This window comes from Dromiciops gliroides, chromosome 2 (assembly GCF_019393635.1).
Source record: "Dromiciops gliroides isolate mDroGli1 chromosome 2, mDroGli1.pri, whole genome shotgun sequence".
In the NCBI taxonomy this organism is placed as follows: domain Eukaryota; kingdom Metazoa; phylum Chordata; class Mammalia; order Microbiotheria; family Microbiotheriidae; genus Dromiciops; species Dromiciops gliroides.
In genome coordinates this window covers 243438576-243454146 of record NC_057862.1, presented here as the reverse complement: position 1 = coordinate 243454146, position 15571 = coordinate 243438576, and the positions used below count along the sequence as shown (strand labels likewise).

At 34.7% G+C, this 15571-nt stretch overlaps 1 protein-coding gene and 1 non-coding gene across 2 annotated transcripts in view; both read left to right on the top strand.

The window, feature by feature from the left end:
* Positions 1 to 15571, top strand: part of PRPF39 (pre-mRNA processing factor 39) — a 57519-nt gene that overhangs the window by 38475 nt on the left and 3473 nt on the right. The window contains 10 exon segments of the mRNA XM_043981775.1: positions 2434 to 2601; positions 4836 to 5001; positions 5509 to 5594; positions 5596 to 5614; positions 6162 to 6273; positions 6276 to 6325; positions 6640 to 6766; positions 6898 to 6951; positions 6954 to 7165; positions 8877 to 9061. Of these exon segments, the coding sequence (XP_043837710.1) occupies positions 2434 to 2601; positions 4836 to 5001; positions 5509 to 5594; positions 5596 to 5614; positions 6162 to 6273; positions 6276 to 6325; positions 6640 to 6766; positions 6898 to 6951; positions 6954 to 7165; positions 8877 to 9061 (1179 nt within the window).
* LOC122745164 lies at positions 7227 to 7313 on the top strand. Its single transcript, XR_006355437.1, has one exon. It is a non-coding gene; the product is annotated as a small nucleolar RNA SNORD127 (small nucleolar RNA).

The window sequence follows — 15571 nt, the reverse complement described above, 5'->3', positions numbered from 1 at the left end:
ACCATTATGGTTGCCCTTCTAATGAATTTCTCAATTTTTTATTGAAAATTTAAAAATATAGGATCTTAACTCTAAATTCAGTGAAGAGAATGGTAGAGGTCTTAGTTTCATTTTTGTGTGGACCTTCTACTTTTGTTAATGACAGCCTAAAATTTTTTTTTTGGATTGTTGATCTGTGTGTAACCTTATTAGCTTAAACCTTCTGGTCTTTTTTTAATTGAATAGCTGTCAAACCAAGTTTTAACTGTTACTATGTAGTTTATTTCTTTTTTTTTTTAATTTTAATTTAAAATTTTTTTGAGTTGATTTTGTTTTAGTCAGCTAAATGTTACAGTGGATATTGAACATTGGTCCTGCAATCAGTCAGTAAGATCTGATTTCAAATCTGTGACCCTTGGCAAATCACTTATATTTTGCCTGGCTCAATTTCCTTATTTGTAAAATGGGGCTAATAATAGGACATATCTTTCTAGTCGGCATGAGGATAAAATGAAATCTTTCTAAAGCGTTTTGCAAACCTTAAAGTGCTATATAAATGCTAACTATTACTATTATTAACTTAAACATCTACCCCTATTAAATTCTACCTTTCTGTTTTAGCTTATTATTCCAGATTGTTTTGATAATTTTGGATCTTAATTCTTACTTATATTGGATATCCATTTCAACATTGTATTAGCCATATAGATGATAAACATAGTTTAGATGTCTCCAAATATTTCATAAACTTGTTGATTATGACAGGGTACTTGAAACTTCTATGACCTTTTGCAAGTCATCTAATGTCCTTGGGTTTCAGTTCTGTCATTTGTAAAATGTTTAAATGGCTTCTAAAGTACCTCTCAACTCTCTATCTGTAATTTTATGATCATAGAAGTACAGAGCTACATGGCTTGACATTAGAAACCTATTTCTAAATTGATATATGTTAAGCAGTACTTGGGATATAATTGTTTAATCAACTTGCATCTTTTTTCCCTAGTATCCTAACTGGAATGATACCCTGTTTATATCATTCAACAAGCATTAAACTCCTACCAAGTGCCAGGCACTATGTTAGGCACTGGAAATGCAAATATAATGAATTATATAATGTCTACTTTAAAGGTGTTTGCATTCTAACAGGAGAGACTAAAAAAAGAAATATGTAGGTATACCTTGCTAAAATTACTATATTTCTTTGTCATTATCCTAACTATTCAATCAGTAATCCCATCATAAAATGAAATAAAATTAGGTTGTCATGACTACTTTTAGTATGTCATTGTTGGTTCTTAGTGACCTGCTTTCTTTTCTAGATCACAAACTGTCTCTTCAAAAATATTTTCTAGAATTTCTCCAGGAGTTGACATCAAGCTTAATTGTTTGTAATTTTCAGAATGGTACCCTTTTCTCATATGTCTGATAAATTGAGGGAACATTTATAAATAACTGAATCTTTAAAAAAAAACACAACAACTAGGGCAGCTAGATGGCACAGTGGATAGAGTACCATCCCTGGAGTCAAGAGGACCTGAATTTAAATAGCTGTGTGACCCTGGGCAAGTCACTTAATCTTCTTTGCCCCACCACCACCAAAAACAACAACAACAAAAAAAAGAAACCCACCACCCAAAAACCTAAGTCTTAAAGCTTAACTCCTGTTTCATTTTCTCAAAGATTACTGACAATGATCACAATAGCATGGTTTTGGAATGCTCTAATGTAATTTCATGTAGTCTTGATTACTTGAATTCATGTTTTTTTTTTTTTAACTATTTCTCTTCCTTTATCATAGATGCAGTTTCTGTCTTCTTATGATGCTTATATTACCTCTTTCAGCTTCATATCATCAAAATAGTTTTTTTAATAATTTGCTAATATAACACAGACTTGCCATGCTATGGATTCAGACTAACACTTTTTGTTTTCTTCTGTACTTTTAACAATCTTAGCTTATTCTGAGTTTCAGCTTTTCTTACCATTTTTCAGTCATTTTGTATATATTTGGTTATGTGCTTTTAAATTTTTTATATTTAAAATCTAATGTTAGAGAACTCCCTATGCAGTTATATTAGTTTCCTCATTCAACAAACATTTGTTAAACATCCACGTGTGCAGTGCTTTGTGCTAAATACAAGGATTTATAAAATAGAATTACCCCTGCCCAAAGGGACCTTACATTCATGAGCCTTTGCTCATGTGACATTTGAGTTTGCAACTTGTTTCCTTTTGGATTAAATGTGTACAAAGCAATTTTGTGCTGTTTGAGCTGAAGGATAATTGCTATATCACATTACTTTGCAAAATGTACCCCTTTTTTTAGTTATATAAGATTTAAAGTACATTTTAATATTAGGATTATCTGATAAAAACAGATTTTTTTATAAGATTGTAAAACATTTACAAGATGATTTCATCACAGATAATTTTAGGAATAATTTAATTTTTCAGAACTTTCGAGCATGCTGTTTTAGCTGCAGGAACAGATTTCCGATCTGACAGATTATGGGAGATGTACATAAACTGGGAAAATGAACAGGGAAATTTGAGAGAGGTTACAACTATATATGATCGTATTCTTGGTATTCCAACACAGCTATACAGTCATCATTTCCAGAGGTAAGTAGAAAAACTAAGTGTTGTTTTTTTTTTAAGTGAGGCAATTGGGGTTAAGTGACTTGCCCAGGGTCACACAGCTAGTAAGTGTCAAGTGTCTGAGACTGGATTTGAACTCATGTACTCCTGACTCCAGGGCCAGTGCTCTATCCACTGCGCCACCTAGCTGCCCCAAAAAACTAAGTGTTTTAAGGTGCTTTAAAAATAGATGTGAGTAGGACTTTGATCTAAATATTTTGAATAGTACCATCATAATGTATTATAGTAGAAATATTACTGACTTTTGAATTATAAGATCCTGGTTTAGACCTTGATTCTGCTATGTAATCACTAATATAACTTTGAACAACTTTTAAAAATTTTATTTTATATCTTCTTTTAACCTATTCCTCCTCAAAAGTGTTTTACTTCTGACTGTCCCCTCCCCTACTCTGCACTCCCTTTTTTTCACCTTTCCTTCCTTATTCTCTTCCCCTCATACTTTCCTGTAGGTTAAATAGCTTACTCCTCCCAACTGGGTGTGAATGTTATTCCCTCCATGAGCCCATTCTGATGAGTTTAAGGTCTTTGAGCTAATTTTGTGTTCTAAATTTTCTTCCTCCCTCCCTCCTCAACCCTCCCTATGAAATCAAGCAGTTCAATATGTCATACTTGTGCAGTTATGCAGAACATCTTTACCTTCCTAAAAAGTGTTTTGCTTTTTACTGCTCTCTTCCCCAATCTGCCCTTCCTTCCTTCCCCTTTCCACCCCTTATCTCCCTCCCCACCACTTACTTTTTAAAATCATATTATTAGTAGTGACTGTTTTTCAAGGTCGTCAAAAGCACTTTCACTGTAGTGACTGAATTGAGTGATTATAAAATCTTTTGCACTTTCCAAATAAGAAAGCCATGGGCTAGATATGTTATGATAATGTACTTTTGAGTGGTGAAGAAGCTAGGAATTCAATCCAAATTTTTTTCTTTTGGGGCTAGTATTTATATTTATATATAGTGCATGGGTAAGTATTTATTTGCATCTATACAGATGCACATATACAGTATCTTCTCCTTTTAAAAAACTTTTACGTTTTGAGTTACAAATTCTATTCCTTCTTCACTCCCTTCCCCCCTCTCCCTGAATCAGTAAGCAATTAGATATATAGGTTATACATGCGCAATTATGTAAAACATTACCATATAGTCATATTGTATAAGAAAACTCAACTTTAAAAAATGAAAGTCAAAAATAGCATGCTTCAGTCTGTGTTCAATTAATATCAGTTCTTTCCCTAAACGACTGAAAAACAAAAAAGTATTTATATATAGTAACTTTTATTATTAATTTGTTTTGTGGGGGGCAGCTAGATGTTGCAGTGGATAAAGCACTGGCCCTGGATTCAGGAGGACCTGAGTTCAAATCTGGCCTCAGACCCTTGACACTTATTAGCTGTGTGACCCTGGGCAAGTCACTTAACCCTCATTCTCTCTCCCCCAAAAGGGGAGATCACTGGGTCCCCAAAGATATCAAACAAAATGTTGAAAACTATCCTTTATGTAACTGGAAATTAATTTGTTTTGTAATACAAATCCATTGTGTCCATGCATTAACTTGAAAAGAGGTAAAGGACAAAAACATTTATTCTAATTGTCCTTTCCCAGGAAATCTTTTCACTTCCAAATTTATTAAATAGATTAATAACTAAAAAAAGTTTTTTTTAATCTCTAGCTGACTTGAACAATGGTTTTGTTTTTGGTTTTTTTGGTGAGGCAATTGGGGTTTAAGTGACTTGCCCAGGGTCACACAGCCAGTAAATGTTAAGTGTCTGAGGCCAGATTTGAACTCAGGTCTTTCTGACCCCAGGGCCGGGGTGCTCTATCCACTGCGCCATCTAGCTGCCCCATGAACAGTATTTTCTAAAGAGAAAGCCCAATTTGTGAGATAAAGACCCATCTTAGTATTGTTAAAAGTATGCAACAAAGTGAAATCAAATTTCTATTTGATTTGTAGCATTTATACAAATAAATCTTGGTCATACTATGCAGTTTTGCTTTTGTGTGTATGTTAATTTATAGCAGTATTATTTCATCTCTGATACTGGATTGTTTTTGGTTGTTTTGTTTTTGTTTTTGTTTTGGTCATAACTTCCTTGATACATTCAAATTTTATGAAGCATTAAAAAGTCAGTGCATATTTGCTTTGAGAGTAAGATGGCCTTGAGCTTTGAAATATTTAATATATATTATTGCATCTTCTAGGTTTAAAGAACATGTACAGAATAACTTGCCTAGAGACCTTTTATCTAGTGAGCAATTTATTCAGCTACGAAGAGAGCTGGCTTCTGTAAATGGACACAGTGGTGATGATGGCCCTCCTGGTGATGATTTACCATCTGGCATTGAAGATATAACTGACCCAGCAAAAGTAATTAAAAAGTTCCTCCCTTTAGTGTATGATAAACTCTGTTTGCATATTCTTCGTTACAGATATGATGTATTGAGTTATAAATCACTCTTTTACCAATCATTTCACATTTTGAAAGTGAAATGATTAAAATAACAAGCCTTTCACTTCTCTTGAAGGCAAATAGTGACTAATTCTGCAGCTGCAACTGTTGGGTTTAAATGTAATTTATGGAATGTTTTTAATAGGAACAAGTGTTTGGTATTAATTAGCATAAAGATAAATTTCACTTTTAAAGATAACCAGCAAAAGAATTTCTTGATATTAATGTACAACCTAGAAAATTCAAGAAATGCAAAAATAGTATTTTCTGAAAATTCTACAAGAGATGAATTTTAGTTTAACATTGATGGTGCTGTCTCTACTGGAAGAAATAATGTTATATAATTATAATTCTGAGATTAAAGCAGCTGGTATAAATTGTAATCTAAACTAATTTCTTTAATGCTTCTTTTTTTCTCTCCTAAGCTAATCACTGAAATAGAAAACATGAGACATAGAATCATTGAGATTCATCAAGAAATGTTTAATTATAATGAGCATGAGGTTAGCAGAGTGGACCTTTGAAGAAGGTGTAAGTGTTCTTTTTTAAAAATACATATGATGTTTTGAAACTTGACTTTCTGTTTTATGGTTTTTGTTTGTTGCTTATTTAACTAGAAATAAAGACTACATACTTTTTTCCTATTGAACTATCCTGTATATAAATCTCATTAAAATAATTTATTTGAATTTCAGTAGATGCCATGAATCATCAAGATTTTATTAGAACTCTTAGAATATTAGTTATATTAATTAGTAGCCCATACTGAACTAGATCATTATTAATTAAATGATTCTGAAAAGCCGAGAGTTCATGAGTATTTTTTAAAAAAATTATTCATTATGCCCGGTTTGTAGAGTATAAAATTTAATTTAAAATTGATTCCTTAGCATGTGCCTCAGAATTATACCAAGTATAGGGGATATAAATTAAAAAAAAACCCACAGTATGTTAAAGCACACAACATTTTAGACAGTAGACCAGTTTTTTAATTTATATTAATTGAATTCACATTTGACATTTCTGTGTTAAACAATATTGGCATGTTTGCACTGGCCATGCTATTTTTAAAATTCAGATTAAAAGACCTTATTTCCATTGTGAAACCATTGGAAAAGCCCAACTGAAAAACTGGAAAGAATACTTAGAATTTGAAATTGAAAATGGGACTCACGAACGTGTTGTGGTTCTCTTGAAAGATGTGTCATATCATGTGCCCTCTATGAGGACTTTTGGATTAAGGTGCGAAAATTACATTTTAATGATTTTTAATAGATTACAAACATTGATCCAGTGACTAACCTTTTTTGTACCTCTGTCGAATGTTGTTCATGTAACTATATCTGTTGCATTAGGAGATGGTCTGCTTGCAACCAGATTTGACTGCTGCATATGCCAACCTCGTTGCCTCTCTTCGTCCTTCCTTACAGAAACTAGTCTAGTGGTTCAATAAAGGTGCTGAATGGGTTTAAAAATAGAATTTTATTGTTCTGAAATGTATTTAATGGCCTACTCAATCATAAATTATTCAGTGTTTACTCTGTTTCTGTGTGTAGTATGCCAAGTACATGGAAAACCATAGTATCGAAGGAGTGAGACATGTCTACAGCAGGGCTTGTACTATACATCTTCCAAAGAAACCCATGGTTCACATGCTATGGGCTGCTTTTGAAGAACAGCAGGGTAAGAATTTGCAACATCAGTTTAAATTTTGTTTCTGAAATTTTTACTTTAAATTATAATCAAATCAAAAGGATGGGAAGGTTGTAGGAGAAGGCTTTTTAAAAACATGAATATTTACTTGATACTTCTAGGTAATATTAATGAAGCAAGAAGCAGTCTAAGAACGATTGAAGAATGTGTTCTAGGATTGCAATGGTTCGTTTGAGAAGAGTAAGTTTAGAGCGACGGCATGGAAACATGGAAGAAGCTGAACACTTGCTTCAGGATGCTGTTAAGAATGCCAAATCAAATAATGAATCCTCATTTTATGCTATAAAACTAGCCCGACATCTTTTCAAGATACAGAAAAACCTTCCAAAATCAAGAAAAGTGCTCTTGGAAGCCATTGAGAGAGACAAAGTATGTGTTTCTGTACATTTCAAATATTGAAATAGGCAAATAAGCAAATACTTTATCATACTGGCAACAGTGATGACAGGTTTGGTCTGTATGTAATATTATTTTATTACTACATGAAGACACCAGTCCCTCTAAGCTGATGTTGCCATTCTTGTTTTCAGCCATTAATCAGATATGAGGGGGTGGGGGAGAGGCATCATCTAAGTGGTTAGGAGCTGATGTCAGAGTTGAGAAGGCCTGGGCTTGACTCCTACCTTAGTCTCCTTGCTCTGTGACTCCTTGGTTCCCTTAACCTTTCAAGGCTGTAAGACAGGTCTCTAGACTCCAAGTTGCAAGGCAGATTCTAGTCTCTTTATGCATAGAGGGAATTTATTCACCTGGAGTTTCCTATACCAATAAAATCAGAGGTCCAATTAGTATTAAGCTACACATATATGCATGCATGCATGCATGCATGCATCCATACATACACACACATACCACACATACATACATATATACACACACATACACATGCTACATTTGTCATGTAGTAATTCAAACCTGAGTGGAAAATTCAATTTAGATAAAAATGAAAGTGCAACCTTGGATAGGACATTAAATGTTTGCCATTCTTAACTAATTTGACAGCAAAAATATTAATTATTGGTTTAAAAGTTTAAAAATGACCATTGAAAACGGTTTTTTAAAAAACATACTAGGGGGCAGCTATGTGGCGCAGTGGATTAAAGCACTGGCCCTAGATTCAGGAGGACCTGAGTTCAAGTCTGGCCTCAGACACCTGACACTTACTAGCTGTTGTGACCCTGAGCAAGTCACTTAACCCCCATTGCCCTGCAAAAAAAAAAAAACAAAAACAACCCAAAACCATACTAAATGTTGCAATAGCCGTACATTTTTCTGTATTTGGAATGTCACTTCTAATATATGCAGGTATACATACATACATTTATGTGGGATGATTGATGGAGTTTATATTTTTCCACTTGGAATAATTTTTATTCATTCATTCATTCATTTATTTTTTGGTGAGGCAATTGGGTTTAAGTGACTTGCCCAGAGTCACACAGCTATTGTTAAGTGTCTGAGGCCAGATTTAAACTCAGGTCCTCCTGACTCCAGGCCGGTGCTCTATCCACTGCACCACCTAGCTGCCCCACTGGAATAATTTTTATTATACTATATAATTTAAAATATATTTCTGGAAAATGGGAACTTGTTTTCCTGCTTCAGTCCAAGCCCTCATCATTTCATGCTTAGACTGTCAAAGTAGCCTCCTCATTGCTCTGCTACCTTCAGTTTCTTGTCTCTTTAATCTATTCTTTTAGCTCCATCAGTGCCAAAAGCATTATTCTAACTAGTTCATCTGTTACTTGGTAAACTCCAATGGTTCCTTCATAATTATATCAAGGAGAAAATAGAAATTTATCCCCTGGCATTCCAAAATTGATTTCATATCACTCACAGATCACTTCCTACACAGGCCTTTTCTGAGTTCCCTACTTGTGACTAGTCAGCTGTGCATGACATTATTTTGTATGTAGGTGTTTTTGACCTCTCCCTATCCCCTGATTTATGATATTTTTATAATTTTGTTGTAATGTATTTATATAACAATATTACTGTAATAATTGTTATTGAATGTTTTTAAATTCTGTCATTTTATCTCTATTTTAGGCAATTAATGTTATTGGTGTTTCTTTTGAAACAGGAGAACACGAAATTATACCTCAACTTACTTGAAATGGAATATAGTGGAGATCTCAAACAAAATGAAGACAATATCCTCACCTGTTTTGACAAGGCTATACATGGTTCGTTGCCTATTAAAATGAGAATTACGTTTTCTCAGCGAAAAGTGGAGTTTCTAGAAGATTTTGGTTCTGATGTGAACAAGTAAGACATATTTACTATTTACTTGAAAGATGAATGAGTGAACATTGACTTCTAAAAAAGTCTAAAAAAACTAAACATCTATATAGTTGGGAATGTTTTTCCTTCTAAATTAAAATACTGACCACACTAAAGCCAAGGAATATATCAGTGATAATTTTGTTTCTTATTTCTCCTTAATACTTACTGTGTCCTTCAAAATTCAAATGGGGACTGAATCCTTTGACTAAGGGAAAGTATACCTCTTTCTTCCTTCATTACTCCTGTATTTTTCCCTTTACCCCTTGTACCTCTCCTCCTTTTAAAAAAATATTGAGGGGGCAGCTAGGTGGCGCAGTGGATAGAGCACCGCCCCTGGATTCAGGAGAACCTGAGTTCAAATCTGGCCTCAGACACTTACTAGCTGTGTGACCCTGGCAAGTCACTTAACCCCCATTGCCCTGAAAAAAAACAAAACCAAAAAAAAACACAACAAAAAAATATTGAAGGCGAAGATATGTTTCTAGTTTTCTTGCTAAAGTTTTTCCAGAAATTAGTTTATAATGCAGCAAAAAGAGCTCCTAGTTATCACTTAATTATGTATTTATATTAATGAAAAAAAAGGCAAGTGTACTATTTCATTTGGTTCTGTTAGAGCTCTTAGTAATGGCTTTTTAGGAGCCTTGAAGAATGCTATGGTAGTTGTCATCATCTTCCCTGGGAATTGCAGTGGAATGCAGCTAGTGAGTGCCCTATTATTGTTTGGCTTGCTTATCTAATTTTCAATGAGAAGTTCAATTTTTTAAAACATGACTAAACTCAGAACAAATAAATTCAGCACTCTCAAGCCTGGAAAGAGGAAAAAAAACAATGCATTATAGAAAAATGCTCCTAAGTTGGGCATATACAGACATGATATGAAAGAGTTTTAACATACTTTGTCTTATGGTACTTAAGAGCCAAATCGAAACATCCCAGAAGAGTTAGGGAAAGCAACATGAACTTGGCTAAAGTTGTTGAATTTTGAAGGTGCTTGGGGGGAAAAGGAAGAAATGTCATTCATTGTAGAAGATAGGAATCAATTTGGTCAAATTTATGGTTGTTTAAGAAACAAGCCTAGCTAGAGTGAAGGGCTGATTATTTGGCTAATCAGTGGGAAGTTCAATTGGGTTAGATGTAGTGGCCCCATTTACTTACTGTGAAGTCTTAAAAATCAGATTTAAGAGCTTTGAACACATTGGGCAGCCACTGGAAGTTTGTAGCTGAGGGAGTGACAGCTTAATCTAATAGCCACCCAGTGAGGAATGTTGTAATGAGGAGAGACTGTAGTTAATGATTTTTGGTTTTTTTTGGTGAGGCAGTTGGGGTTAAGTGACTTGCCTAGGGTCACACAGCTAGTAAGTGTTAAGTGTCTGAGGCTGGATTTGAACTCAGGTCCTCCTGAATTCAGGGCCAGTGCTCTATCCACTGCACCACCTAGCTGCCCCTGTAGTTAATGATTTTTAGACCCCTCTAGTAATAATTAGCGATTAGAACCTGGACTCAAGTTGGGATACTAGGAATGGAGAGGAACTGAGGTTTTGAAGGAAGAACATACAGCACTTAAATATGAAACTTTTCACTTTTAAAGTGAAATCTTAAAAGTAGCACAATACAGGTAGTTGTTGGAGAATTTTCATGGATTCAGGAGCTCTAGATCATTGCATAACCCTGAAACACGTTGTTACTTAGCTCTTAGTGTTCCCTCTGAATTGCAAAATATTTATAGATTTTCATTGGTAGAGGGAATTGTCTTGCCAAGAATTACCTATACCAGTGAAACTACAAGTTGTGTCCCCCAGAAATCTTATTGCCTTTAAAAATGTGTTTTATGTTGTGGTTTGGGGAGTTAGTAATAGAGAAGCAAAGAATAAAAAGTGTCAACGAAACAAGGAATTTCAGAAGAGGACACAAGCACGTGTTGTATGATCATATTATGCTTAATATATACTTTTAAAAGAAAAAGCCTATAGTAGAGATTCATAGTTTTGTATATAATCCTTTGTTTCTGTTCATTGTGTATGAAAATGTTCATTATGTTGCCTGATGATTGTGAAGTACATAAAGAAAATTAAGGAAAAACTAATATTTAGGGTAAAAATTAAGTTTTATTTTATATCTATTTGCTTCAGATTTTCATTTTAAGAGTAAATGATGAAAGTATGCATGTGTAAGATTTTCTGATAAAGCTAGTTTAAATTTTTTTAATAGATTTTATTTAAACTTAGTGTAGTTATCATTGATTTAAAACTGATGTCATCCTTCTACTTAAATAGAAACCATAATGGTAAGATCTGGTTTCCCTTATAAAATCTTCAACTTAATGTCTTTCACTTTATTTTCATTTTTGTTTCCTTGGCATTTGGCACCTAATAGAGGCTTAGTAAATGTTTATTGGTTGTTTTTTATACTTCCATGTATCCTTGGATTTGATCAATGTGAGAATTAAGTTATTTTTGTCAACACTACTTAAGTTAGCACAGCAAGCATTCTAATCCAGGTTCTTTGAGTAAAATCTAGAGTTCTTTCTGTTGCCATACCATGCTGTCTTACATAATTCTTTAGCATATTTTCTTGGAAATCATATAAAGATATGTATAGTGTGCCATGGGTATGTCATTAGCCCTTGTGATATTCCAATATTATATGTAGTCTGTCAGTAATTTTTAAAAACTATTTGCTTTTACATTCTAACCTCCCATTCATAGTTCTATATCTCGGTGATGGTTTTTACTGTTTGGGGGCACAGTTCTGTGTTAATATATATGCCGCAGCTTATTTATACCCACCTTTTCCATTGTCCTTTTAGTGCCTGATCCTTTCTTTTTTCTTTTCTTTTTTTGGTGGGGCAGTGAAGGTTAAAATGACTTGCCCAGGGTCACACAGCTAGTAAGTGTCAAGTGTCTCAGGCCACATTTGAACTCAGATCCTCCTGAATCAGGGCTGGTGCTTCATCTACTGCGCCATCTAGTGCCCAGTTAGTGCCTGATTCTTCAAAGAAGTGATATTCCTTGATTTATAACCATGTACTATCTTGGAAGAATAATGTTCAGTCCTGCATGTTCTCTTCCTTTCTAGGCCTAAATCATTTTCCATTTGTCAGTCCCATCATCCATATCATACCTCTTAATTGTGGATATACCTCAAAGGTCTGTCTTGGACTCTCCTTTCTTCTCTTTTTATATATACTCTCTTGGTGACCTCATTAGCATCAAAGGGTTTGATTGTTCTCTCTGTGCAGGAGACTTCCACATCTATTTATCTAGCCTAAGTCAATCTTTTACACTTCAGTCCCCTTTGGGACATCTTAAACTGGTCAGTCTATAGACATATAAAACCACATGTACACAGTATCTTACTATCTTTCCCCTCACAAATAACCCCTTTCCTCTTCCAAACTTGGCTATTTCTTTCAAGGATACCACCATCCTTCTAGTCTTTGATGTTATGCTCTTCCCGTAACATACATATGAATTGCATTCGTGCATGTGCATACATAAAATATACATACATGTAGGTAACTTAATGGCTGTGTGTGTATCCATTAAGTTGTCAGTTGTTGTCTACTTCCACATGCATCCTCATAAGTTTTTACATCCAAACTCTTCACTATTCACATGGACACTATCCCACTTAAGGACCTCCATCATCTGTTTCCATACCTTTGCATTGACTGATCTCTATGTATGAAATGCACTTCTTTCTCGTCTCTATCTCTTGAAATGCCTTGTGCTTTCAGAGCTACTCTAATAAAGCCTGTCCTGATTACCATACCCAGCTTAGTGACCTTGCTCCACGAAATTACCTTGATAAATATTTTGTTTCTTATTAAGAACATGCTGCCTCCTCTGATAGAATGTTATCTCCTTGAGAATAGGGAGTTTATTTTTTTTCTATGCTTAGCACCTAATAAATAAGTGCTTAAGAAATACAAGTTTTTATTGCATCAACATAATAAAGCTACTAGCCAGCTCTTTAGCAGTGTAAAGGCCAAAATAAAGTATACTTTAAGACAGAAAAAACCTTAGTGTTGAGGTATTGAAGTATCACTGAACCTATTTAAACTAGTAATAGACTATCAAAAATAAGTGGACAACTGATAGTATACTTTCATCCATTGGTTTAAGAAAGCAAAAATTTCAAAGGCATGGTGAAAATCAAGACTTTAATACCACTGAAAAAGGCAATTAAGAAAATAAAAATGGCTATTGACCCTCTCTTCCATCTATATAAAATCTTCCTGAGACTTTTTACATGAATAGAGGGCATCCTTGAAGAGAATACAAGACTGTACATAATCACTGTGGTCCTTTGTTGATTTAAAAAAAAAACCCAACATTAAATTTGGTATGCTCTTTTACAACAGGTTCTCCCATGGATATGTCTACATCATTCACACCTCCTTGAAAGATCTAACAGAAATAATAACCTTGTTCAATAACCTTCTGATCATAAACATCAGACAAGGCATAAGAGACATAAGATGTAAGCTTGGCAAAATTGCTCTGCACTATAGTGGAAGTGATGAGGCCCAGAGTCCAAGATGAAAAGGGATCCTCTGGATGGTGAGATTGTCCAGGTGTCCTGGCTTGCACATGATATTGTACTGATTGCATCAAGTCCCAGCATATTGAAGAGTATCCTCAGAGACAACTGCCTGACACACAGCAAAGACCTTTAAGTGGATGAACAATGTCTATTGCCCAGACTCCAACAAGCATTTGTTTGCACACCTATAGAGCTCACCCACCACTATGTGTATCCGGATCAGACAGTTCAGAAGGACAGAACTGAATATGAGATCAGGCTCCAATTTTGCTCTGTTGCCTTTGGAAAATCACAAAGCTCTTTTCATAAACTCAGGCTTCCTATGAAAGCTAAAGGTCCATTTCTCCCAGTGTTGATACATGGTAGCAAGACATGGAATACAACAGCATTCACCAAAAAACTAAAAATGAGTATCAGTCACACAAAGGGTGTGAGTAGGCTGCATGCAACATAGTCAGTGAGGAATTCTGAAGAACAGGAGCAAAAGATATCCTCAGGGGACTGAATGACAGAGAGAAGATGTGATAAAGTTGAGGAATGACAGGTGGACAGAATGCTCCACAGGTGCCTTCAGGATGTCAGGAGAAAGTGAGGGAGAATTCTATATAGCACAGAGTGCTCCCCCTCTGGTGAACTTAGAGGAAAACATGAACAGCAGTTGCCCCTAATGGGCAAGGCATTGATGAGCTGCATTCTGTATTGTTGGAGGAAATTCCTAAACGATTCTGATCACAGATCGTATTGAGCAAGAAAAAAATAAAAGGACCTTTTTACTAATTATGGTTTGACCTGAAGATAATCACCTTTTAAAAAAATGTTTTTAACATTCAGAATATTAATGAAATAAGGTCAAAAGGAACTTGCAAATGTAAAAATTAATTTAGAGATTATCATGGACTCAAGGCTTTGGCAGAGGGTGGTTTGTTTTTTTTTTATTTTGGGGGGGTGGTTTTTTTTTTTTTAGTCCAATGGCAACAGGAAACATCATTTCAGTGGTCGGTGTGCTATCTTTTATTTTAATAGTCATCATGAGGTTTTGAAAAAAACTTCGGTGAAGACAGTTACAACAAAATCTATTGCAGAAAAAGATACAGATAAAATTTGTTAAGATCCCATTAAAAGAAGCTTAGTAAGTAGTAGATAAAGATCTGGGCTGAGTCAGGACATGGAGGTTCTTGGACAATGATGATCTTAGTCTACTGATGTGTATAGACTGTCTAAAAACTCTCATTCTTAGGCTCATCTTCCTTTTCTGGACCACTTTCACTAATCCAACCCTCAATTTACAGATGGAGCAGCTAGATGACACAGTGGATAAAGCACCAGCCCTGGAGTCAGGAGGACCTGAGTACAAATGTGACCTCAGACACTTGACACTTACTAGCTGTGTGACCCTGGCAAGTCACTTAACTCCAATTGCCTCACCATTAAAAAACAACAAAACCCCCCAGAAATTTACAGATAAAGAAATTGAGACCCCTAGTTCCCTGTTGAAGCTTATACAGGTAGTAAATGAGTAAAAGAGCACCTTGGAGGTACTTTTTTCATTTTATGTGTTGTTTTGGCCAAATAATTCACCTAATATGCTTACCTGAATATCTTTTTTGTAAATAGCTAATCTTATCCTCAGAAAACAGACAAAAATCTCAAACTAAGGGAATAACTAAAAGGCTCTCCAGCACAGTAGAATTTGCCAGTTTTTTGCTTTGCTAGAAAAAAAATCTTAAGAACTGGAATCATGGGCATAGGAGCTGGGTATTTTTATTTGGGTACTTTTTCTATGTCTCAGTACCGCACAATTGAATGATTATTTTAGGTAAATGCATGTCAGCCACTTGAGGAAATGAAAGTTAAACATACACATCATGGTTCAGCTTGTGTTTTCTCCAGAAATAGTTTAATTTTGTTTTTGTTTTTTTTGTGTGAGGCAATTGGGGTTAAGTGACT